Source organism: Talpa occidentalis, unplaced genomic scaffold, assembly GCF_014898055.3.
Source record: "Talpa occidentalis isolate TD23 unplaced genomic scaffold, MPIMG_talOcc4v2.1 talOcc4.9, whole genome shotgun sequence".
Taxonomy (NCBI): domain Eukaryota; kingdom Metazoa; phylum Chordata; class Mammalia; order Eulipotyphla; family Talpidae; genus Talpa; species Talpa occidentalis.
Genome location: NW_023605305.1, coordinates 95,945,371 through 95,973,060, shown reverse-complemented (window position 1 = coordinate 95,973,060; position 27,690 = coordinate 95,945,371). Strand labels below are relative to the sequence as shown.

The following is a 27,690-nucleotide window of genomic DNA, read 5'->3' as shown; positions in this document are numbered from 1 at the left end:
TAATGTACTTTTTCTCTTCCAGGATCCTGTCACATTACATTTAATTGTCATGTCTTTGTGGGCCCTCCTTGGTTGCAACAGTTGCCCAGACTTGTTGCATTTTTAATAACCTTGACAATTTTAAGAAGTACTGGTCAAGTATTTTGTAGGATCTACTTTGATTAGAATTTGTCTGATTTTTTTTTTTCTCATTAGTCTGGGGTTATAGGCTGTTGGAAGAAAGATAACAGATGTAAAGTGCTGTTTTCATGTCACTTGAAGGGTGAACATGATTTATCACTGTTGATGTTGACCTGATCTGTATTAAGTAGAAGTTGGCAAGTTTCTCTCCTGTAAAATTAATCTTTTTAACCATCTTCCATTCATATTCCTTATATGGAGTCTCTGCATATGCTTCACCTCCTTGAGGACAAAATATTGTATAAATTATTTGAAAATCCTATCTATAAGAAATGTATCTCTTTCCCCACTTACTGATTCATTCAGTCATTTACTTGTATCAGTATGAACTCATGAATATTTACTATGGGTTATAATCAAGTACTGCTTTATTTGTTGATCAGATTGTTCCGGTTTTGGCAATTGGCAGTTCTTTCATTTGGCTCCTATTCACCTATGGCATATCCTCTTCATTGTTCTTTTTACTCTTTATGGAACTGCAGAATGTTCCTGGCTCATCTTATATAGTTCCTGCCACACTCTGAGATATAGCCGTTTGGCCAAGGAGCCTGACTTGTTTTATTGAAGAATGGTATTAGAAACCAAGATCAAGGTGCTGGGTATGCTTGTGGCTGCTGGTGTCATTTCTTTTAGTCCCTCTTAGTGGACAGAGCGAAGAAATACATGTGCCTTCCTAACCTGTGTATGCACAGGTTATTTACAATTACTTAGAAATATTTGTTGTTTTTTTTAATAAATATTTCTGTATGTAGCCACCTATTAAGTTAAACAGGAATTCTTACTGAATTATCCAACTCTAATCCATCATCACAGGGATCATTACAGTTTCCTCCCTCTGCTTATTTGTAAGTTTCCATTCCAGTATTGAGATACCTGGCTTCCACCATCCACTACCAATTTACTCAACAGTTCTTTTCCAGTATAGAGGTACAGCAAAATTGAAATTGTTAACCTGAACCCTCATAAAGGACACTTTATCAACTTGGGTACAGTACTTTTGTGCATTTCCTTTGCCTTTAGTATTACAGATTTTCTTTATTTCCAAGGTTACTTATTCAACCAGCACCTATTTTCCTGTATTTCTTTTCCTATCATTAAATTTTGCTGGATAAGTCAGATTTTCTCTCACACTGTTCTCTTTGCTTTCATCACTACCTGAACTATTATTCTTTGCTTTTTCCTGGAATATATTTTGCCCTTATAGCTATAGCTCCCCACCTTGTTCTCTCCTTGTGTCTTATCCTGTGTGTCTCTCCCTTGATAATGCTGTTAGTGAATGGAATATTTGATAGGTGATGGTAGAATTTTTTGGTCTTTATGCCATAGACTGGCCTTATTTCTAGCATTGTCATTTAGCCTTTTTTAAAAAAAGTAATTGTATAACTACAAAATGGCAGTATTTAAAAAAATTTTTTTTGAGCTATTTCAGTAGGATGGCAGTATACTATTCAGTGCTTGGTTTCTGCATTTTTCCTCCCTGGGTACAATTCTGTCTCCAGAGATTATTAACATGGTGAACTTGGGTGTGCCTTAATTTTCTCATCCGTGCAATGGAGATTTTAAAATTATCTGCCTAATGTGATTGATGTGAAAATTAAATGAGATAATATCCTTTAAGTGCATGGAAGCACTTCATAAATGTTAATTATTAAACACTAGTGCTATGTAAGGTTACAGAACCAAAAATTACATCAAGGTATTGTTTTTAAGTAGTTGTCTTTTCAGACATTTGAGAATTAGAGTTTTTAACGCTTACTGTGATTACATTTTCTGGTTTCCCTAGGCTGGTGATCCTGGAATATGCCTCTTGTGCTAGCATGACTATGAGTAGTGTCTCCCATTTTCACTTGCTGGAGTGTTTTGGTTTGGATTATGTTATGGTTACCCTATTTCCAGGGGTAATAAAGGCTATCGGCATCCCTCAGATCAGGGATGGTGTAAAGGAGTGGAGTAGGCTGGCAACAGACTGGTGGAGACTGAGAAAGAATGCACGCCTAAGAGAGCTGCAGTGCTCTGGTCCTCCCTGTGGCCAAGAGGAGGCGGACCTGCTATAACAAGACTTGCGTTTTCAAGAATAGTCTGTAATTTTTAAAAAATCCACCAATTTTTCAGCATTGGCAACTAATTCACATTTTCTAAAAAGCACAAAAATTCATTGAGCCATATAAAGATAAATGCATTTTATTCACATGTAAAGCACATCACAGTTTGAAAAATGAGTGGGTCACGTTGCAGGCCGTATATATATTTGCCTACAAGTTGCTAACTTCCAGTATCTGGTGATTAATGTAAAGAATTAATTCTAATGTGGAAACTTGTAAGTGTTCTTTAATATTGGCTAATATTGTAGAACTTTAACTCTGTTACTATATATGATAAAAGTGTGTTATAATAGAAACTTTAAGACAGGAAAAAATTTATTAGCTTATGAAGTTGCCTCAAGGGAAAACCGGAAAGCACAGTTACTGAGAAAACTGAAAAAGGTAGTGCTGAATTGATCATAACTGAGAATCAAATACTTAATTAATTAAAATAATTTAGGATTTTCCAAAGACAATATAGATTGTATGTAGTTGCTATGCTGAAAATAGAAGTGCACATCTAATAGGCAAAAATTGTGAAGTTAATACTGCTATTGAAATGTGCTTCAAAATGGTTTTTCATAGTTTAGATTCCCGAAACTTGAAAATAAATTTTAAATAACTCTTTTCTCCTTTTAAAGATTGTTTTAAAGAAGTCATTCATATACGTCTGGATGAACTTCTCCGTGTTTTAAAGTCTATAATGAATAGACATCAGAACCTCAATTCTGTTGATCTTCACAATGCTGCAGAAATGCTTACTGCAAAAGTGAAAGGTAAGGAAAATCTGTAAAAGTGGGTTGATATGGACAACAAGAATGCAAAAAGAACACATTTTGGTCCATAATGACTAGCACCCTCTGTTCTCCTGTCCTTGGTATGATGTGTATCACAGACTTTACATATTCTTCAATATTTTAAATATTCCCACAGTCTTACCAAAATTCTCTATTTGACAGAAACACTCTAAAAATGCTAATTGAAATAAGTGACATTTAAAGTTTTGAATTTTTTTGAAAGCGTTCCTGCTCTTTTTCTTTTTAAAGATTTATTTTATCTATACAAGAACTGGAGTACAGGCCAGATGTGCGGGAGGGTGAGAGGAGTCACCAGAGACAGAGCAGGGAAGAGAACAGGCAGAATGACCGAAATATACTGCTGAGGGGACCAGCGGGTGAGACAGGAGAGGTCTGCGGTGCCATGTAGGTTGCTCTGCGGCCAGCGGGGATCAAATTGGCACTGCAGAGGCTGTGGACAGCTTCACAACACTGCACTCAACCGCCTGCACCACCAGGGAGGCCCCGTTCATGCTCTTTTGAAGTGTGTTATTAGTGTATAAAAAAAAAAAAAACTGTTACATGAGGACAGTTGATGCTAGAAAATGGCTGGTCATTTGTAATGACTGCACTTAAATGGTAGAACCAAATGGAGAAAAAGAAGTCTTCTTATTTTTAAAATGTGAAAAAATGAAAGTAAAAAGTAAGAATGTACATATGTGTATGTGCACATGTGTGTATACACGTACACCTTTTTTACATGTGCTAAAAGAATCAAGAAATGGAACATTATCCTCAGATGAAATGACTTGCCATCCAAAAGTGTTCAAATCTTTTATTCTGGGCTGTAGAATATAAGGAGGATAGAAGGTAAGGGGAATATCTGAAAAGAGATGAGCCTGAAGAGAGGGAGTTCAGTTAGAGATTAGAAATACTGGACTATATGAGGGTTTGATCTAAGGCAAAAGCTAGGGTGTGTTAGAGGTGGGGCATGGTTGTTACAGAAGAGGGGCATTGATGTTCGTTTGCTGAAACATACAGCAGGTGGAATGATAGGGAGGGATTTAAGCTGAAGTTTGGAGATGAAGATGTAGATTTGTTGATGTGTAAGTGGTGATGAAAGAGAATAACACCAACTGGTAGGATGCAGAATATGTAGAGGACTAAATATGAGATCCCGGAAATAGAGGTAAGACAACGGAACATGAGAAATACCTACAAAACTAGGGAAATGATCTGGAAAAAAATGTCATGGAAGTTAAAAAGTGCTGGCTTCTAAAATCATCAATACTAAATGTCACTGATAGGTATTACAGATTCAAATAATGTAACTAAACAGTGGCTTACCGTGGGTTGAGTAAGGAGAGGAAAGGAGACTTTAGCATGTTCTGAATTTCAGAGGTTGAGTAGGCATTAACTGGGTTGGTGTGGTGAGGTGGGGGTGCAAGTGTGTTCTATATAAGACTTTTGTATAAAAAGTCTGGATATGAAGAAGATAGATTGGTGAAATACTCATAACTAGAAAGGTCAAAGGGCAAGTGTCAAGGGATGAGGCTGTAAGATAAAGTAAAACCTTGTCAAAAGACAGTCCATATAATTAAGAACAACTTGCCCCCTATGTTTTGACATAGATTTATCATGTTTGTGAGAATCTTGTTTTTGTATTTCAAGCACTGAAAAAATGTAGATGACTTTAAATGGAAAAATGGATTGCTTCTGAGAAGTGTGACTTTAAAAAATGTGCCTAGTAACTAAATTAGTTTTTAAATAGACTGTTTATAAGTGCCATTTAACTTGACATAGATAGGGATATTTGTGTCTATAGATAGTAAAATTTCCATGCTTAGAAATAGGGACCCATTCAATTGTTGTCAGTGGCTATTGTGTGTAGTCAGGATGTCCTGGGGAAGGAGTGTGCCTGTGTATAGTTTGTGTCCACATTCCAGAAACAGACTTGAAGAGAGAGGCCACTTAGCTGCCTTGAAGATCATTTTTCTTTGAGATAAAGCAATCTTTTGAATATTATTTCCCACTATGACTGTCTTTACCCTTGGGATTATTATTTTACTTTTGTGTTGGAGGAAATCTAAAAGATTATTTTGTTGTTGGGAAACTTACGCTGTGTCAGTAGGATTCCATCAGACTAGAAAACTTAAAAAATAGTGTTTTCTTTGGTGTAAGTTTATGTCTTTAAATAAAAGTTTCCCCCCACTTATTGTTGAAGAGTCTAATCAATAATCTCCCAATTAATGAAAAATATTTAGTGACCTGAAAAATTGAGGTTAAATCAGAACTTATTCTGTTATTTAACAAATAATTTAGTTTTCAAAACCTAGAAAGGTAAGGGTTAGGTCGAAACCAACTTTGAATATCCATTCTGTAGAAATCTAAGTGTTTTTTATTTTCTGACTGTTTTAATAATTTCAAAAACCATAAAGGTAAAATTTTATTTTAAAGTGAAAAACTTAAAAATCATTGTATGTTAGGATCAGAGAAACTGAGGAATGTGGAGCTCATTTAGTTATAGCTGTGATTACATTTATGGGGGGGTTAATAAATGTTATCACAGTATTAAAAAAACAGAATAAGTAAATAGCTTAAGTATTTTATTGTTTGGGACAAAACTTCTTCACACTGTACTGTGGAAATGTACACAGAATAAAGTTGCAGTTTTTGGTTAGGTTCAAGTTAAAGACATTCATTAGTAAGAAATCTTCATATGTGAATATTCCAGAAATTTCTATAAGCCATCTGATCAGAACAACTGGCTCTGAATACTACCTGACTTTGGAAGATATTGGCATACATTTGAATTAACCTCAGAATTTTTCAAAATAACCCTTATTTAAAAAATTACTCTATAGTCAAAACTAAAACAATTTTAATTGAACTTTCCTTTTCAGAAAAAATAATAAATGAAATAAGGCATTCTGTGAAATGTGGACATCAAACTGTCAATGCCATACACCAGGCAATTATAAATAAAAACAAAACCATACACAGAGTAACTTTAGAATCAGGAAACTATAATCTCAGTGTGTGCTATCCAGGTTTGAATGATTAAACCTATCAATTTCTGTACATGAAAGTGAGAAGTCAGAATGTTTGACTTCTCGTTTTTTATTTTAAGTGTGGACCTACCATCTATTATACCTTTAAAAAAAAGTTCTTAGCTTCCCCACCTTCATTTTAGTAGTGATTTGTATTTCCTGTGTTGCTTTATTATAAAGCAAGAAATTCAGTCTCACAAAATATTTGCAATATGATAAGAGAGATATAGCTTATTGTTGAAGTAGATAAATATAATCTTCATCACTCAGTAATTTATTATGTATTTCATATTTGTGTTTTTATTATTTACAGTTATTTTGGTCAGTTTTATTTGTAATATAAATTAAAAGAACCATTTATTTAAGTTTTTATATCTGTATTTTGCTCTACATTTAAAATTCAGCAAACACAAAAATAAGCTTTAATTATGCATACAAAATTGTAGCTGCCACATATTTTCTTTCTGTTTGAAAATCTTAATTTTTAATAGGCAATCAATTCACTTGGTTCATAATACAAATGGCTAAGAGTTTTCAATGGTGATAAGTCTTTCCTACTTCAGATCTTTTGCTACCATTCTTTCCCTAGATAAGCAGCAACTATTAACTATTTTTTTGTTTCTTTCCAGAGACATATAATACAAATACAGCATGTCTTTTCCCCAATATTTTTGATATAACTGGTAGCATTTTGCTTCTTGCTCATTGTTCTGAGTTATCTATACGTAAAAGATTTACTTACTACTTTTTAAATATTTTTTTAAGGCTGTGTGGTAATCCGTATACTGAGCACTATAATTTATATAGTAATTGCTTGGATTGTTGCCAATTTTTTTCTGTTACAACAATGGTACAGTGAAGAGGTAGCCATGTAAACTCCTAGATCAGTAATTACTGGCTCTGAGGACATGCACATTTATTTATATTTTTTATATTGCCAAATGACTTCATTTGATACTGCCAAATGAAGACTTTCTGTCCTGATAGCAGTGCTGAAAAGATTGTTTCCTGTATCTCTGCCAACAGAACTGTGTTATTCAGTCTGATAGTAAAAATTTGTTCATCCTTTCATGTGAATTCCCCCTTTATTTTTTCTTGATAGTTGGTCTCTGTGTGTGTTGAAAAATTGTAAGTGAAATTAGCCCTTAATCTTTAATATAAATTGCATGTTTTCTCTAGTTTGTTTTTATCTTTTGATTTGCTTGTGGTATTTATTTCTGCACTTAAGTTTATCAATCTTTTTTATGTTTTTGGATTTTAGATATTAAGAAGGACTCCTCTGGTTTTTTCTTCTAATTTTTTTATTATATCATTTATTATTTTAAGTCTGATACATTCTAGAGTATCTGTGATACTCTTTATTGAATAAAGTAATAACTGCTTTATTGAATAATTTATCTTTTCCCCACTGAATTGAAATGCCATCTTTATCATGAATACATGAATTGTTATATTTCTGGGCATAATTCTGTCCCATTTACTTGTTTAGTCATGTTCAATACTGTAGTTTATAGTATATTTTAGTATCTGGTGGGGATAGCTCCCTTTTCCATTACTCTTTTTGTTCAGGATTTTGTTTTTTCATTAGGATTTTTGAATTGACTTGTATAATTTCAAAAAATATCTGTTGGTATTTGAGGGTGATTTGAATTAAATTTATAAAGTAATTAAGAATTTACATGTTTACATACTGTATTTACATACTATATTTTTAAAAATATAGTATGCATTTCATTTATTATGTTATAGTATTATAGTAGCATTTCAGGTTGTCTTTGTGTTTCTAAGAAGCAACTTAGTTTTCATTATGTAAATCTTGTACTTTGTTTCCCCCCAAAACATACTTCTTTCCATGCAAATGGTGACATTTCTTCCATTATATCTTACAGTTCAGTGGTTTTCAAAATGTGAGCCCTGATTTTTGACATCAAATTTGTGGATTATGACCAGCATTTTTTTAAAAGATATATTTATTTATACAAGCACTGGGTACAGTCAGAAGCGCAGGAGGGTGAGAGAATTCACCAGAGCCAGAGTGGGGAGCAGAGCAGGCAGAAGGACCGAAGCACACTGCTGAGGGGAGCAGCGGGCGGCAGGAGAGGTCTGCACGCCATGTGGGCCCCTCACCCGGCGACCAGGGATAGATCCTGCGCTGCAGAGGCTGCGGGCAGCTTCTGCGCCACCAGGGAGGCCCGTGACCAGCATTTTAAAATATGAAATAGAATAGAGAGCAGCTGAGAATTTGAAGAACAGCTAATAGTGTGAAAAGATTGGTGACAAAGACACACATTAGCAGGTTGTTAAATAGCCCACACTAAAGGTATAAAATGTGATTTTTTTTTTAGCTAAGTCAGTGGCAGTAGGACTAGAAAGGAAGACAAAAAATATTTTATGCATGTTTTGAAAGCAAAGCTAATGAGCTAATGAATATCAGGAAAACAGATTTGGAAGGATAGAGCAGAAGAGTAGGTAGCGTTCAGCTGCGATCACAGTACTTGCGGGTTAAGACTGGAAAGAAGGGTAGGAAATATATCAAGCATTGGAAATGTTTGTCTAGAACTCAGAGGTTAAAAACAAGACAGGTAGTTTTTGAGATTCCTTGAGTGATAATGTATAGATAAGGAAGCCACAATGAGAACGGCAGGTAGAATGAGAATGACTGTGAAGTATGAGTTGCTTACAGATAGATACATGCATGTGCCCATGTTTACTAACATGCTTGTAGGCGTCTCACATTTGTTTTCCCAGTCTTTCAACTTTTCAGCAGTTGCTATTTTACATAAGAAGGAGAAGAAGAAATGGAAGCTAGGTAATGTATCCAGAGTAACACAAGAGGTGGTGGAGATCAGATTTGAACTTAGGTCTGAAGCTGAACTTAGGTCTTTACTTCTAGTCACTATAACAAACTGCTTCTAAGAGAGCCGAATACTTCAAATGGAATGAGGTCGTTAATATTTGTAATAATTATAACAGCTGATCTTATTTAGAATGTACTTGTTGTGTGCCAGACCCTGTTAACTTCTTTGCATGGATTATTGCATTAATCCTCACAGCACATTTTTGAGGTCAATGCTATTGTTAAATGAGCTCTTATTTTGCAAATAAGAAAGCTGAAACAGAGGCTTTTCCAAGGTTGTATACATATTAAGTAGAAGAGTTGTTTAGAGTTGCAGAATGGTCAAGTTGGATGAAAGCTTAGGGGAAAAAAGGCCCTCAATTTTTATTAATAGGAGATTATTGTGGACAGGGGAGCACCTGGCGAGACAGAAGAGGTCTGCTGCGCCATGTGGGTTGCTCCCCAGCCAGCGGGGATCAAACTGACACTGCAGAGGCTACGGACAGCTTCACAGTGCTGCACTCAACCACCTGCGCCACCAGGGAGGCCCAGAATTATATTTTTTAATCTGCCAGTCATAATTAGTGCTAGGAAAAAGAAAGAAGTTTGGATAGTGTTATAAATGTTTTTTCTTTAAATTCTAGCAAAGTTAGAAATAGATTAGCCTTTACGTTTTTGCTCATATTATAAATTATTTAAAGTCTCTTCCAATAAGATTATAAAAGCTGCTTTATTGAGGTATAATTGATAGATATAAACTACATATATTTAAAGGGTACAGTTTGATAACTTTTGACGTGTACTCTTATGGATTTGTCGCAGTCCAGATAATGCATGCCCCTTTTTCATCCTGTTCAAAATACTTTCTAATTTCTTCTTCTTTGACTTACAGGTTATTTGGAAGCGTGTTTAATTTCCAAATATCTGGGGATTTATCATAGGTCTTTTTGTTATTTTTCATTTCGTTCCATGTAGTCACAGAGCTTATTTTGCCTGATTTAAATCCTTTAAATCCCATTAAAACTTCTTTTGTGGTCCATAATATTGTGCATTTTGAAGTTGTTTATTTGGTGTGTATATCTATAGAATTATGTCCTTTGGAGGAATTGACTCCTCATTATAAAATAACCTTCTTTTCCCCTTGTTTTCTTTATTCATGAATCTGCTTTGTGTGGTATTAGGCCCTAAGCAGGGCAGTTGTAGACCTTACAATTAAGTTTGTTTCTTTTCTATCAGGATTTTTGGCCTTTTTGGCTTGATACTCAATGTCTTGAAAACCATTGTTTCACTTTTTTTGAGCAGGTTTCTTTTCATTTCTAGCAGAAGTGTAAGCCTGTTTTTCCATCTTGGCTAGAGCAGAAATCCAAAAATATCTTTCAAATATTTTTTAAAATACTTATTTTATAATCAATGGGGCTTACTTACAGTGATTCTTAGGTTGTTTGTATCAGGATATTTAGCAGAATCTAATGAAAAGTATGGGCTTTAGCTTCTTCTATCTATAAAGGCTTAAACAGTAAAGTCTTAGTTGTAATTTTATGGGGCTTACAGGCTTGAGGTTTAATTCATCCCTGCTGAGGAATCCTTGATTTCCTTCCAGTAAGGAATTTCAATCATAGTTGCATGTTAGAATCGCCTAGGAGAGCTTTTGAATGAATATCTGTGCTTCACCAGACCTGTAAAGTCTGAATCTGAATCTGGGATCCAGTCTTTAGTTTTAAAACTCTCTAGATAACTCTAATATGTAGCCAAACTTAGTAACAACTGTTTTAAAGCATGGGATGGCTTCCTCTCTACTTGGTTTCTTTGCCTTTATTGGCAAGGACCTCTGGAGGGTGGATAAAGCCAGCCAGTTAAGGCCTTTAATTCAACCTGAGTAGAATGGTTTACTTTAAAAAATTCCACCTTCACATTTTCTTGGTAAAATTCAGCTGGACTTTTAACCCAGGTACATACAGAATAATTTATAAAAAGAATCCTTGTCCAATATGTGTCACAATTTGCTTTACCAAAATGTAAAATGTTAGACCATCCCTATGGTTAAAAAAATAAAAAAGCTGTATGTCAATTAGCATGAACCTCAAAACCCAAGAGCCTGTAAGAAATAAGACTGTAGTTAATTTATAAATCATTAGGTGCTTTTTATGTAATTTGCTTTGTATATAGGTGTCATACTATGTCAAATGTCTATACGATTTCAATTATTGGTGATTTATGGTGAAAATATACTTCATGTTCATGTCAGTGAGCTACAGTATGTTTAACTCATATTTTAAAATGCCAGAAAGCAGTAAATAAGAGAGAATAACACAGACCACTCACTCTTAATGAGAGAGTTCTGGTGTGGTGTGGACTTTGTGACTCTAAAACCAATTGATTTCACATTGAGTCACTTTTAAGATGTGTGAAATTATGTAATGCTTGGGGCAGTTTGGAATGCCAGCTACTTTTATGCATGCTGATTCTTTTCTTCGATTTCTTTTATAAAGAACTTGACTATCATAACCTATTCGTGTATTAGGTTTTTCAGTTTCTGGATCTTCTAATGTTTCTAGAAGTAATGGTGGATTTTTAAAGGATTAAATGACTGTAAATTGCGTTTGAAATGCTTGCTCCCTCATTTATTGTAACCACCTTTTCCCTCTAGCTGTAAATTTCACAGAAGTTAATGAAGAAAACAAAAATGATCTCTTCAGAGAAGTGTTTTCTTCCATTGAAACCTTGGCATTTACCTTCGGGAATATGTAAGTAGACAGTTGTCCTTTAAAGACATTTGAGCATAGGTGATTGAGTGAGAGATTTCCATGTTAATTCAGTAGATACATGGAAAGTAAAGTATTTACAAATGAAATACATCACAGCTTTGGAAAACCTGCATTCTGTGCTCCTTTATTACTACAAAATAACTATTTGGAAGCAACATCCATTTGCATATGATTATGTTTGTGGTTTATGTGAGTGAATTCTAGGCATTTATTTCTAAGGTTCTCATGTTAAAAAAGTTTTTTTCTAGATGACATGTTGAATGTAAAGCTGGTGACCAAGCAGTGTAATGACTTTTGTCTTTTCCTTTTTTAACTCCTCTGCATAGTCTTACAAACTTCCTTATGGGAGATGTAAGCAATGATTCATTATTGCGATTGCCTGTTTCTCGGGAAAGTAAGGTAAGCCAAGTTTGTGTGAAAGAAAAGACTTCAGTATTTTTAACTTGATATTTTGAAAATTTCTTAATTTTTATCTCAACATTTTTTGAGATAGTTTTTGAATTTAGAATTTATTATAACAAGAAAAATAGATCAGTCATTTTAAATAAGATAAATTATGGTCATTTTCAGAAACAAAAATTTAAACGAACCTTTTAAGTCAAACTCATTTCAAAACATGTTATTTTATAGTGTCTTATGAAATTAATATATATGCCATCTAATCCAAATTTTTAAAAAATAATATTAAGTCATTTTTTTCCTCCTAACCTTGTCATCTTAAAGACTGAAAGTGTTGATCTTTTCACACATCCTGCATTTTTTTACCATGAAACACTTTACTAACAAGCCTGTAAGTCTTAATTTTCCCTAACAGCATTCTTATGTCAGAGGATTGGTGTTCTGATTCCCAAATAGATGAAAAATTGATGTGACCTGATAGAATGTGAGTCATGTATGTAGAGTATTGGTAGTAATGTTTTCACACTTGATCTTAGCTAAAACGCAAAGGACATTAGCATTATTTTTATTTGATTAAATTCTTTTCTCCAAATGCAAGATATTTAAACAAACTCAGTTAGGGACATTTCCTGTTCAAGATGACATTTCTGGATCATTTCCTGCAGATGATGAAACCCAAAAAGTATTTCAATAAATGTTTAGAAATGTATCAGACATTTGTGTTATATCAAAATAATATAAAAAATTCAGGTCACTCTTAAAAATGATACAAAATATGAATGACTATTTAAGGTATTTGCTCTATGTATTACAGTAATGAGGAAAACATTGTGACTATTTCTGAAGTCATTTATTTCCATTGGTGAATCAGAGGCCAGAGTATAAGCCCTATCAGAATGATGAATTTTATCCTGTGATTCATGATTGTTCCTTAACTTATCTTTTCAAACTTGCTAATTCTTAATATATAATAAAACATTCTGACAAGGCTCTAAATAATTTAAATTTTAGGTGTGAATCATATTTCCTGTTCCTTGCCTCTCTGGTGCACTCATATTTATACTAATACTTAATTACTTTGTTTAACAAACAGTTTTGAAAACATCCTTGAAAAATAATAGTTGCTGTTTATTTAATAGTGCCTACTATGTACCAGGCACTATGTGAAGCCTACATCATCTTAATCCTTAAAATAGCTTTATGAAAGTATGTTCTTATCCCTATTTTAGAAAAGAGCAAACCAGTTGAGTAATTCATAGCACACTGTCATATAACTACTAAGTGATAGAACTGGACTTCAAATCCAGGTCTCTCTGATCCCTTTTGCATTGAATCCCTGTATACTCTTCATTGCTCAGCTAAATATATCAAATTTAAGTTCTCTCAAATTTTGTAGGTAATATTTTCCTGCTCTGTCTAGTAAAATAGCCGCTTGCTACATGCAGCTCTTTAAATTTATTTTAATTAAATAAATAAAATTAAAAATTTACTTGTTGTTTATGTATTAGCCACTTTTCAAAATGTACAAACAACTACATGGAACTAATATCAGTAACTATCTTATTATCTTATTAGATAGTGCAGATATTGGAACATTTCCATCATCATAGAAACTTACACACTTAAGTTGTCCAATAAACTTCTAGAAAATGCTTGTCATATGATAAAGTTGCAAAAGGCCATTTTTACTATATAATAAATGACTAGAAAAGAGGTCTTTGGCTTCCATTTAGACAGCAGTCTATTTAGATTGTGTCTGTAACTACTTAAATTTTGAGAGCTGCAGAATTGAAATATTGAATGGATTCACTAACATTAACTAGTGCTGTTCGTAAACAATAAGGTTATTCATTTTGGACCTTGAGAACTACTGCTGTAAAAAGCTATATAATTCTTATAAATGTTCTGGTATTTTAACAGACTTTTAAGGCCCTTTGAGTTCTAAATACTTGAAATTCCTTAGTTGGAATTATGTCAGAGTAACAAATTAGAGTGAAAAATTTCTGAAGCAGAGGTCTGTTATCTTCTGCTCTAATCTTAAATTTGTTTTCTTCCATGTTGTAAGTCTTTTGAAAATGTTTCTGTGGAATCAGTGGACTCATCTAATGAAAAAGGTAATGCTTGAGTTATTTAAAACTTTGTCAAGTGTTCTGTAGTTACTTTCAGTAATCTCTTTTTGCTTAGTAACCTAATGTATTCATATTTACCATTGAGTGATATTTAAAGTTTTAGATATAAAACTTCAGAGAAAAGCCTGCTAGAATAGAAAGATGATCATAGAGACTTGTCCTACTAGAACAGAAAGATAATGATAGAGACTTGTCAAGAATTATATAGGACTTGTAAGTTGATGAATGATAGAAATACATATTAAGAGAAAAAATACATTATAATTAAACAATTTTAAACTCAAAATTAAACTCTGAATTTTTAATTCTAAATTTGTCTCCTGTGTAGTTTTAACTAGTTTTTTGAAGAACTTAGGATTTGAGTGATTTGAAGATCTTAGGATTTACGTGATTCTTCATTTAGAATTATGTGATCACGTTTAATGTATTCTTACTTGATTTTTTTTTTTCCCCAGGAAACTTCTCTCCTATGGAACTAGACAATGTGCTATTAAAGAACACTGGGTCTATAGAATTGGCTTTGTCATATGCTAAAACATGGTCAAAATATACCAAGAACATAGTTTCATGGGTTGAAAAAAAGCTTAGCTTGGGTGAGTTGTTCTTTTGGGGTATCTGATTAACTTTGGAGTGTAAAAAACAAAATTGTTTTGTAATTCACTTTCTATAGACTCTGAGTAAAATGATTCCAAATTAATAGCTGTTTCATTATACTGAGTAACATCATTGTCCATTTTCTCTTCTTGAAATTGAAAAGATGCTTAGAATAAATGTAGTTAATGAACATGACTGTGGACCAAACCACAGATTTGGGGACATAAAAGATAAATAGAATGACTTTACCATTAAGGAAGTAATACCATAATATGTAAAAAGAAGTGTAATCATATACAAGGAAATAAAAGTAACAAAACGTATAAGCAGAAGACAATGGAAACATATAAGGAGTATCTTAATAGCTATTATTTTCCCAGTGTTTTATGGTTGACATAATGCTCTCCCATCCATGATCTTATTTAATCCTTACTAAAACCATGGAAAGGATGCAAGACAAGAATTACTATCTGAGTTTTGCAATTGAAGCAATTGAGACAAATGATTGACCCAAGGTCAGAGAGCAGATTTGCCTAAGATCATAAAGCAATGGCTGGAAGAACATAGAATTTACCCAAAGCCCAGACTCTTTCTGCTACATTATTTGTTTTCTAATAGGAAATGGCCATCACGATCCACCTGTGATTAGTCTTATAAAAGGATAATATGTAAGCATAGGTTCCAACTCCCTCATAGAGGTGAGGTCTAAACAAGTATACTTTGAAAGTTTCCTATTTGCTTTTGATGAGCACTTCCAAATAAGAATCACAGCATCATATCATAACATAGACTAGTATTTCTGATCACTTTTTAATTGGGGAATTGCAAATAATTTTACAGTGTGGAGGGAAAAACAAGTTAATTTTCTCTTCTCTTGCCTTTTTTGACCTTTTCAGAGTTGGAGTCAACTAGAAATATTGTCAAGTTGGCAGAGGCAACTAGAACTAACATTGGAATACAAGTAAGTGTTCAATTCAAACTGAATGAACTTCTGATAGTGCTATAGGGCAGGGAGAGCGGCACCCCAGAAACCCCAAACCTGCCTTCTCTAAATAGGTTCTGCCATCTGTAGCATCAACACAAAACATACAGACTTTTAATGGAAAGGAACTTTAATACAATTAATAAACAATACAGAAAAAACAAAGAATATAGTTTCTAAATCAAGCACCCAAAGCTACCTATCCCCTGTGGGTTAAATTCCACTCATACAGGGTTGGCCCAGAGCAAAGCCCGAAAGCCTGCCACAAGTCTAAAGCACCTTTCCGCAGGGACTCATTGAAAAGGATCAGAAACAACCAGACAAGATTGGGAGGAAAAGAGCAGAATCAAAAACAAGATAAAAACTGCTGTTGTTAACCTCCCCACGGGTCTCTCACCCACATCTGTTTCAACCAGTCCACAACCAAGAAGCAAATGCAGCTTCTTCACTTCACATGTCTCTCTGCTCCATGTGCCTCCTCCAGGTCTCCTTCTGGCTTTCCATCCTGCTTCCTTCCTCCCCCAGTCTCCTCTCCAGTTTCTTCTCCTCCCTGCTCAGCTCCACCCTCCTTGGGTGGCACAGGGAACCTGGAACCTCCCCCGTTCCTGGGCACCACCCTGTTACAATAGTACATTGCAAAATCAGAAAACATCATGGTTAATATTGGAAAGAACTTAAATGTTAATGTTTTTACTGACAAAATAAAATCCTTTTAAATTACATAGGTACCCATTGAGAAAAATTAAGAAATTTATCATTTTATATAGATACTGTCTTGTTAGCTACTAATTTTGCTAACTAGCTTGATGATTATAATTAGTTTTCATAAATACTTTTCTCATATAGTCCTATTTAGGACTAATCACTCTTCTGAAAAAAACTTTAAACTTGGGAAAAAAAGGTAGTAGGGGCTCTAGAACTCTTGTGCCATTTCATTGAAAAATTTACTTTTAAATTTTAGGAATTTATGCCATTGCAGTCTCTATTTACCAATGCTCTTCTTAATGATATAAAGAGCAGCCACCTTTTACAACAGACAATTGGAGCTCTCCAAGCCAACAAATTTGTGCAGGTAAAAATTTGCATTATAAGACACTTTTTTCTTTTAAACACCATGCCTTTAGAAAACAGCTTTTTTTTTCTCTTTTTAAAAATAATATCCTTGACAGCCTCTACTTGGGAGAAAGAATGAAATGGAAAAGCAAAGGAAAGAATTAAAAGAACTTTGGAAACAGGAACAAAATAAAATGGTTAGTATTATACTGGAGTTTCATCTACCAATTTGAATATTTCTCATCATCTGCAATACATAATATGCATCTTCCCTGAGAAATGCATACTCTGTAATTTTTCTAAATTCTTTCTTAACTATTTTGCCAAATATCCTAAAGAAATTTATATATCACAGGTTTTTTCTTCTGTATTTAACACTTTTTTTTTCTGTGTAGCTCGAAACAGAGATTGCTCTTAAAAAGGCAAAATTGTTATGCATGCAACGTCAAGATGAGTATGAAAAAGCTAAATCTTCCATGTTTCGTGCAGAAGAGGAGCATCTTTGCTCAAGTGGTGGTGGATTAGTAAAAAATCCCAACAAGCAGCTAGAAAAAAAAAGAAGACTGGAGGAGGAGGCTCTGCAAAAAGTAATGACCTCATTTTGTTATTTGCAAATTGAACTAGCTATAATCTGCTAAGGCTTTTGTTATCCAACTTCAGCATACATGAGGATCATGTAGATGATTTGTCTAAGCAGATTGTCTAACTATAGAGTTTTTGATTTAGCCAGTCCTGGAAGGGGGCCCAGACAGCTTATATTTCTTACAAGTTCCTAGGCTATGCTGCTGTGGATCTGACTTTGAGAACCACTATTCAAAGAGACTTTTGCAGATTCTTAGGAAATTATGGGTTTGTTTGTACAATAGATTTCTTAGAAAAGGCAGTAGTTTAATATTTTTTATTTGATTAAAAAAGTCTACTTTTTAGGAAACTATGTATGTGTACTAATCCTAGGACCTGTTTAAAAGATTAGGCTGGAACTTTATATTATTTATGAAATACGATTTGATAAAGAAATTCTTTAAGATTATAATCTCAAATGGTAAATATGACTAGAAGTGAACCTTTTATGGACAGATATTATACTAATTATAAATCATATATAATTGTCCATTAAAGTCAGGTGCCCTTGAATTACTGACCAAAACAGATTGTTACCTTTAGAAATATTCTATTTAAAACAGATTTTAGAAATTTCACGCATAAAGACTTTTAAAGTTGAGCTTTCTACATTAAGTGTTTGTATTAAAATATAGATTCTATCAATCAGTCTTATTTTTTCCCCTGGGTATTCCCAAAGGTAGAAGAAGCAAATGACCTCTACAAAGTTTGTGTGACAAACGTTGAAGAAAGACGAAATGATCTAGAAAATGCCAAAAGAGAAATCTTAATTCAACTTCGGAAACTTGTTTTCCAGTGTGATCTTACTCTGAAAGCTGTAAGTAATTCCTTCAGTTTTTGAAGGCAAGAGGGAAAAAAAAGTCTGTATCTACAAAAGAGAAGGAGCTGCCAGATGAGTCATGATACTTATGGGATTTAATTTCTGAGCATAAGGAACATTTAGAGTGAAAACTGACTTTCAGTTTTTAATAGTAGTATATGGTTTGAGTTACATATTTTATCTCGATCCCCTCTTTCCCCCATGGATTAATGATTGTTCAATTACTATTGAAGTATGAGAGTTTGGAATTGCCTCTAGTCCACTGTCTTTCTTGGCTTGGTTAACAAAATAGATTTCATCCCTGAGACATCTTTTAGCAATGCAACTTATTCTTCATCAGAATTTGAGTAAACTAAATATTAAAATTGAGCCCAACGAGTCATCTGAAGATAAAGCATACTTCTCTCAAGTGTTTTCATTTGCCTCTATAAAAAGAATTTGGTAAAAAAATTTAGATACATAAACCTTTTTGTGTACATTTCACAAGTTTTAACACTTGTGTAACACTGATTCTTTCCTTTATTTCCATTTACCTAAATAATAAATCCAATAACTTTGTTTTTAAGATCTTTTTCAGCAGTAACATTTCCTTTTTTATATCTTTCATATCTCTGCTGAAACTTCAGTCTTTCTATATTTCTAGGTTGTTTGCCCCTAATTTCTTTCAATGCTGCTTTAGAGTCTTTTTTGGATAACTCAAATAGTTGAGTCATCTCAGTGTTGATGTCTATTCTTTTGTGAGTTGTTGAGATTTTCCTGCATCTTCATATAACAACTAATTTTGGATTATATCTTGGACATTTTCAGTATTATATTATGTGACCCGGGGTCTTCTTTATTACCTGTATTAAATGTTGATTTTTTTAAATTTTATCAGGCATTTCATCTAGTTAGATTCACCCTTTAGCTCCTAAGTGGCTACCTTCTAGGTCTTCTGGCTAGAAAAGTATACCTACTCTGCTGCTATTAAGGGTCAAGTTGGGGAATGATAAAAAGGGAAAAAGAATAATAAGGATTTTATTCCTCTCACTCTTCCAATCGCAATTCCTTTGCCATAGAGAATTCCCCTCAGAATCTTAGATATCTGTCCATCTGCTACTGCCATCATTGCCATCTGCCACAGGACCACATCTTACGGCATGGGTCATGTTTCAGGGCTGGGGCAGAAGAGAAGATATGTAAAAAAGAAATGAGAAACTTTTCCCCCATCTCTTGTCGTCACATGTCTTTGAACAGAAGCTAAGTATTGGCTGGGAAACGTAGTAGCAGACAAAATAACAGGAAGCATACCCCACTGAATTGGTCATATTTAGCTTATTTTTTTTTAAAGATTTTATTTATTTATTTATACAAGCACTGGGTACAGTCAGAAGCATGTGAGGGTGAGAGAATTCACCAGAGCCAGAGCGGGGAACAGAACAGGCAGACCGACAAAATACACTGCTGAGGGGAGCAGCAGGCGAGACAGGAGAGGTCTGTCGCACCATATTTAGGATTTTTTTTTTTCCCACCGTTTACCTGCCACCATTTTTTCCCCCTGTGACAGCTGATTCACGCATTCTATCTAATGTCTTTAGGTGGATTCATTGGGAGACTAGAGAACATAAGCTTAACTTCCATATGAATCAGATACCCTCCTTAAATTTTGTTTGCCTTGAATGTTTGGATGGGTAGCTTAGGGCTAGACTGGGTACTCAGGCCTTCACTCACCTCCTTTCCAGTGCCAAGATGCTTGAGAAAGTGGGCGTGACTAGCAAGAGAAATGCCAGAACAAGGAACCAGAGAAACCACGTCCATCCTTAGGTCCAGGGACAAGGTTGTATCACAATAGCCATCCATGCCAAGTGAGCTTTTAAACAAAATGTTGTGACATATTTGAGGCCATTACTGTAGCTGTTGCAGCACCTCCTTTATAAGGAGAGGCTCACGCTGACCCCTGACAGCATCTTTCCAAGTTCTTAGAACACAGGACAAGTTATGTGATTTTGGGTAAGGGTGGTAAAACTTGTGAAAAAGTGATGAAACTTTTGGTGTCCACAGTTCAGAAGAGATCTTGGAGAAACTGAGGCAGAATAAAAGCAAGAAATGAAATCATATCCTTGAGAAGCTTTTTATTGCTAATGGGGAAGGGGCTATTGAATAGGAAGATATATTTATTTTTTTCCACTTTAGACTATGCTGATTTATTTCTTTGTATATATATATTTTTTACATCATTCATTTTTTTACAATGTATGCTTTCTCATCTCAGTTATAGTTCCCATGAAATTCCCACCACCAGTTCACCCATGCATCATTGCTATAGTCCCTTGTACTCTTCCCACCCATTTTGATCCTACTCCCTTCTTTCTCCCCACCCCCACACCTTCAAACTGTCTGGTTTATAGTCACCTGTTGATTTTAATTGTCACCTTATTATAATAACTTTTTTTTTCTGATCCCTTATTTGTATCCTCGGCATTCCTCCTATAAGTGAAACCATTTGGTATTTTTCTTTTTCTTTCTGGCTAATTTCACTGAGCATGATCCCTTCCAGTTCCATCCATTTTGCTACGAATGGCATGAGTTTAACTTTTTTCATTGCTGAGTAGTATTCCATTGTGTATATGTACCACATCTTCTTGATCCATTCATCTGTTTTGAGGCATTTGGATTATAGGAAGATATATTTAAATGCACAGCAGAACAGGAGGAAAAAATATATACACACACACATTTATAAGAAAAGAGCTCAAGGCAATAGAAGCTTTAAAAGTATCACACGTTAAATAGAGGTTCCAAAGTCTCTGATCCCAAACAGCTTAGAAGTCAAAAAGAATATTCAAGATAACCTGATCATGCCCCTTTCATTTTGTGATGGGGTTTCTGATTTCTAGAAATTGAAAGAATCACTCAGGATCACACCATGCAAGATGGCTACCCCAACCCTCATCCCTGCCTTCAAGTTGGATGCTGTCTATCCTGAATGTAAATTAAAATGATAATAGTTTCATAACTTCTGGTATGCCTGGGATTTCCTTCTCATCCAGTTTACAAGTGACAGAGAGGAGAGACCACACTTTCGTAGTACTACTTTATTTTTTAAAATGTTTATCTAAATGGCAAGGGAGAGAGAATTAGCACATGTGAAAAACTGGAGAGCAGTGTCTATCAGTGTGTAAAGAAGACTTTGAGTTGAACAGTTCTCCAAACTTCATCAAATACCCAAATTTATGAAAATCACGATGGTATATAATATGTAGAGACAATTTACAGAGATATTTTGTACATGCATATATGTCTGTATATGTGTATGTGAGTAAAATTTCTTACTTGCTAGAGTTATTTTGAACCAATTTAATCAGTCAATTTTACTTATTTTGTGTGGATTATGTGGCATTTTTCACATGCAGATGCAAGCAGATAGTAAACCTAACATACTAGGTAAGGACCATGACTTCAGATTTATTTTCTCTATTTCTACTCCTCTAACAAAAGCAAAATTTGAGGGTTTTGGTGACTTACATTTGAACACCATCTCTCAGATTGTTTTAAAATTTTTTAATTTTGACTCTTGCATGTATCATTACAGATGTGATTGCAAGAAAAAAAGTCATTTGAGATATAAATATTTTAGACACTCAGCTAGATTTACTTCATGAGGAAAATACAAAAATCAGATTCCCATCCCAGCAAAATTTTAACTTACATCATGAGCATCAAAGATTACTTCTGAATATTTAATTATTATGAAGTACTAAAAGGTGTCAGATGTAGATTATAATTATATTACTAAGTAAAGGGAAGAAGAAATGACCATGAGTCAGTCATGGAAGAACTAATTTAATCAGTAGGCTTTAAAGAATGGTAGAAATTAGAGCAGGGATTTTTCCTTTTGTTTTTAAAACATTCGATAATAAATTTATCTTTAAAAAATATATAGGATAAAAATTATATTGAACAAAAATACATTTTTTAATTACTGCTAAATTATATGGGAGAAACTTTTCCCATTGATTTGATCATTAGGAAAATTTATTTCAGCACGGCCTCCCTGGTAGCCCAGAGGTTAAGTCTCAGCACTATCCCTCCCACGACCTGAATTTGATCCCTGGCCAGGGAGCTAACCAGTGTGGTACAACAGACCTCTCCTTTCTTACCCTCTGTTCCCTTAGCAGTGTATTTCAACAGATCTGCCTGTTTGGCTCCCTACTCTGTCTTTAGTGAATACTGTCATCCCCCATATCTCTACCCTACATCCCAGTTCTTCTCTGCAAAAATAAAAAAATAAAATCCTTTTAAAAAAAAGAAAAGAGGGGCCTCCTCTGGTGGCGCAGCGGTTGAGTGCTGGGCTGCGAGGCTGCCTGCAGCCTCTATAGTGCCGGTTCATTCCCCGGCTGCCTGCGAGGGTCCCACAAAAAAAAGGAAAAGAGAAAAGAGGGCCTCCCCTGGTGGTGCAGGCAGTTGAGCGCAATGCTGTGAAGCTGCCCACAGCCTCTGCAGTGTAGGTTCGATCGGGGCCAGCTGGCGAGGGTCCCACATGGCTCAGCAGACTTCTGTTGCACCCGCTGCTCCCCTCAGCAGTGTATTTCGTCAGTCTGCCTGTTCTGTTCCCAGCTCTGTCTCTGGTGAATCCTCTCACCCTCCTGCATATCTGGTCTGTCCCCCGGTTCTTGTATAAATAAATAAATAAATCTTTTTTTAAAAAAAGGAAAAGAAAATGTCTTTTAACAGCTCTCAGAAAAATGTATACTTATCAGTGTACCAATGGAGTCACTAAAAATTAGTTGTAGACAGTGAAAGCTGAGCATAAAGTAGGAAGTCCTTTGTACTTGAGTGGGCAATACCAGAAAATAAGCAAAATTACAGTATGACCTCAACTGATAATGCTTTCTACTGCTGTATTCACCTTGTCATTTCCCCTTTATGATTTTTGATTCTCATCTGTATCATTGCACATGCTACACTTTGGGGACCTAGAAGAAATAAGACTCAGTAAGTCTGTGACTCAAGTAGATTAAGGGATTAACAGGTGATTTTTGAGGTATTTATCAGCAAATCCTGTAGGGTCCAATCCATGGAGACCTCACTCTAGCATTCTGTTAAGGGAGGGAGGAAGCTGAATACTTTAGGGAAAAGAGAAAATAAGATTGGGTTACCAGTATTTATTAGTGTTTAAGTCTTTATTATTAACAAATACCCAAAGATAAACTTTCAGCAGATGAACCAGTTACTCCATTATATTCATTTAACTTTTTAATTGATGTTTTTAAAACTGGATTCATACAGTTCATTTTAAAGAATTTTAAAAATCGAGAGCTATTCTTCATATCAAGGAGTAAGTTCAGTTTACCATTAACTGGAGAATTTCATGACAGCCCGTTGCTGGACTTAAACTTTACCATAAGCAGCTTGAATTTCCTATGTTTCTTGGAAGAGTTAGGGCACAAATAAGCTATTCTGTTATGTGCACTTTTTTAAAATTTTTTATTTATACAAGAAAGGGGTACAGGCCAGATGCGTGGGACGGTGAGAGGATTCACCAGAGACAGAATGGGGAACAAATCTATTATGTGCACTTTTAAAATACTATTTTTTTAAAAATATTTATTTAAGCACTGGGTACAGTCAGAAGCGCGGGAGGGTGAGAGAATTCACCAGAGCCAGAGCGGGGAGCAGAGCAGGCAGAAGGACCGAAGTACACTGCTGAGGGGAGCAGCGGGCGGCAGGAGAGGTCTGCGCACCATGCGGGACCCTTGCCTGGTGGCCAGGGATCGAACCGGTGCTGCAGAGGCTGTGGGCAGCTTCGCAGCCCAGCACTCAACCGCTGCGCCAGCAGGGGAGGCCCTTAAATACTATTTTGCTAAGTCTCAGTTATTCTTAGGGAAGATGCCTATCTCTCTTGGAATGGACTTAAAAGCTATCAGAAGTTTAACACATCATCTAATTCTCAAGAGATAAAGAGGAAACATGGCAGTCTTTGAAATAACATTAAGTCAGTCAAAATGTAGCATTCATTCAGTATCACTTCCCAAAAGTACATTCCCTACTCAGGAGCCAGAGTGGCATTTTAAAAAGAAATCAATTTCTTGTATAGCTCCTCACCAACTTCCTATTATGCTTAAATCTAGACTCTACCATGGTTTAGGTGATTTCATCCCTTGTTGGCTTCTTCTCAGACTGAAGCTCCACTTCTTTCCATATACTTTCCATGAGCTTCAACATATTGACGTTTCTCATTCACTTTTGCCCTTTTGCACTAGGGTATTTGTACTACTTCTTCCATTGTCTGCATTGGTCTTTTTTTCCCTAAGATTTCTTATTTATTCATAGAAGAACTGGGGTGTAGATCAGAGATATGGGTGAGAGGATTCACCAGAGAGAGAGTTGGGGAGCAGAACAGGAATATCTACTGAAATACACTGCTGAGGGGAGCAGCGGTCAAGACAGGCTCAGTCTGCTGTGCCATGTGGGTTAGCTCCCTGGCTGGGGATCAAACACAGGCTGTAGTGGTGAAAGCTATGAAGAGACTTAACCCCTGGGCCATTGGGGAGACCCTGCATTGGTCTACTTCCTGAAACTTTGCATTGAATCTTTTACATGAGGTCCCAGAGAAGCCTTCACTAACCTACTGTGTCAAAAGTGCCCTTTTGCAAACACAGACCTATTTGTATTCCATTATTTGATGGTCTTGTACAGTATTCATAGCAGTTTTCAGTACCATATATTGTATTAACTTCATTTGTTCAGATACCATCCTCAGGAGAATATAAACTCTATGAGGACTATTTACTATAATGTACCCAATGCCTAGGCTTTTGTAAACATTAAATTAATTCATGGTTTGATGTGGCATATTGTAAGCACTTATCAGTTGCTACTGCTGTTACTGTAGTAGTAGTGATAATGTATTTAGGCATTTGTGGAAAATCTGGAATATTGTGTTTTGAATAGATTCAAGATATTTCCTAATTATAAAAATTGAGTACTGTAGAATGCTTATAAATAACAAGGTATTTCTGTTTTTATAGGATTAATAAAGTGAAAGTGAAAATATTTGTACTCTGGAATCCCCCCACACACATTTTTTCACTTAACAGTTTAGATAATTGTGGTCAGATTATCATAGTACAGAACTTGGAATCCTCAAAAGCACAATGCATTTCTTAAAATCATGAACTGCTGAATTTTTCTGTTTAAAGTCTGTTTTTCTGGAGTCAGTCAGGAGTAGATATAGGATTACTTTTTCTTTCCTGATCTAGACCTTACACAAAATCAAGCAACATAATATGCTCACAATGATATTCAGCATTGTCTGCCTTTTTCTGGGTGCTGCCTACTTGAAATAGATGTATATTTACATAGCATCTGTATAACATGAGTTATGTTTGCCTTTTGTCTCTGTTTGCAACCATAGGTAACAGTTAACCTCTTCCAGATGCAGCACCTACAGGCTGCCTCCCTTGCAAATAGTTTACAGTCTCTCTGTGATAATGCCAAGCTCTACGACCCAGGCCAAGAGTACAGTGAATTTGTCAAGGCCACAAATTCAGGCGAAGAAGAAAAAGTTGATGGGTGAGAATTAATATATAGATGACTATTTAAAGAGATAAAACATTCATGGCTAGAGTTCATATCTGACATATGTTAGTATCTTTTATAACATTAGCCTAATTCACTTTAAAATTTTTGAATTTCTTTATATAAGATATAGCTCATTTAAGTGTAAAGCTTTTCATCTTAACAGTGATTAGAAATCTTTTGAGAATGGCAAATCTTAGGCTTATCTATGTCAAATGTACATATAGTTAAACCACATGTTGTACAGAGATTACTATATATTAGAAAAGTTTAACTATGACATGAATTACAGGCTTTGCTTTTGCTGTTCTTTTCTGTTTAAGCCTTATAAATACAAATAATGGGTTTTATTAACATCTCTTTTAAAGAAATTGACCCAGTCAATATAGTTTAATATTTACAGTGCATTCATTAACTTAATAGATTTTTCTGAAAATAGAATAAAATAAACAGATTATTAGTCATTCTTCTCAGTGATTGGTTTGTTTGGTTTTTCTTAGGAATGTAAATAAGCAATTAATGAATAGTCCTCATACATCTGGATATGGACCTACCGACTCTATGGAAGATGTTGTACGCCTTCCCGACAATTCTAATAAGATTGAAGATGACAGATGCTCTAACAGTGCAGATATGACAGGTTGTTCAAATTAAAGAGCATTGATTTATGAAAGCTCAAATTATATAAATTTGGTTGTTAAATGAGTTTCAAATCTGGAAATAAAAATCAGGCTTTGAATTGGAATTTTATGAGACCTTATTCACAGTTGTAAGTGCTATCCCTGTGGATTGTTGACCATTGTTTAAAGAAATTGGACTTGTCTCATTTTATAATCATGTCAGTATTTTGCCTTATGAAATCCATCTCTAGCCAAGTTTGACTTTAAATATTCTTTTCTTAAAGGTCCTTCCTTTATAAGGTCATGGACGTTTGGGATGTTTAGTGACTCTGAGAGCACCGGAGGAAGCAGTGAATCTAGATCTCTGGATTCAGAATCTATAAGTCCAGGTACATTTGTATTTAAGTCTAGGAGTGAGAATTAAGTGGAAAATTAAAATACTCCTTTTGGGGATATTTTTAAACTATTTTTCTAATGAATTGTTGTTTCATAAAGAGGAATGTGAACATACATAGTATAGCATAATGAAAAATAATAAAATAAACCCTTAATATATTTACCATCTATCATCCTGTATCCAGAAGTCTGAGATTGGAAGCAAGTTTTACTTGGTAGTTAATAAAAGAGTTGGCTCTATTAGTCAAAAAATATGTTATCATCCATTTCTAAATTTTTCCAGTAAATGTTCAGACAGTTGTATCTACAATTATCTTTTAGGAGACTTCCATCGAAAACTACCACGAACTCCATCCAGTGGGACTATGTCTTCTGCAGATGATTTAGATGAAAGAGAACCACCGTCTCCTTCAGAAACAGGTATTGCATTTGCTTTTATGAGTTTTCACTACATCAAGTTCAGTCAGTAGCACTGCATGATATTAGGAAAATAGATTAATTTAAAAAATTACAACATATTAAACAAAATACATTTTAATGACTTAAATATATCCTAAGAAATAATGTACCAGTATGGGTTGATTGTGTAATAATCAAATGTTACAAATACAAGTATAAGAAAAAGCAGAACTGCTAGATCTAAAATTATTAGCATGGTGCTAAAATAAATAAGGTTAGATATTTTGATCTTTTTTTCAGTAACCTAATATGTAACTGTAGTATGTGAGACTTTATGAAAAACCCTCTTGTAAAGAAATAGTGGAAAAAGCAAGGCAGGAAAAGTGAATAAGTATAATTCCTGAGAACAAAGACAGTTGTGGGTGTTGA

The 27,690-nt window shown here is 34.6% G+C and overlaps 1 protein-coding gene across 3 annotated transcripts in view; it reads left to right on the top strand.

Moving 5' to 3' along the window:
* Positions 1–27,690, top strand: part of ARHGAP29 (Rho GTPase activating protein 29) — a 58,230-nt gene that overhangs the window by 16,173 nt on the left and 14,367 nt on the right. For all 3 annotated transcript variants that reach the window (XM_037501245.2, XM_037501243.2, XM_037501244.2), the window contains 14 exons: positions 2,903–3,037; positions 11,571–11,667; positions 12,015–12,087; positions 14,153–14,201; positions 14,672–14,809; positions 15,707–15,771; positions 16,754–16,864; positions 16,962–17,042; positions 17,241–17,432; positions 18,146–18,283; positions 25,683–25,840; positions 26,347–26,486; positions 26,751–26,855; positions 27,184–27,282. In XM_037501245.2, the coding sequence (XP_037357142.1) occupies positions 2,903–3,037; positions 11,571–11,667; positions 12,015–12,087; positions 14,153–14,201; positions 14,672–14,809; positions 15,707–15,771; positions 16,754–16,864; positions 16,962–17,042; positions 17,241–17,432; positions 18,146–18,283; positions 25,683–25,840; positions 26,347–26,486; positions 26,751–26,855; positions 27,184–27,282 (1,581 nt within the window). The remainder of the gene's footprint in view (positions 1–2,902; positions 3,038–11,570; positions 11,668–12,014; positions 12,088–14,152; positions 14,202–14,671; positions 14,810–15,706; positions 15,772–16,753; positions 16,865–16,961; positions 17,043–17,240; positions 17,433–18,145; positions 18,284–25,682; positions 25,841–26,346; positions 26,487–26,750; positions 26,856–27,183; positions 27,283–27,690) is intronic.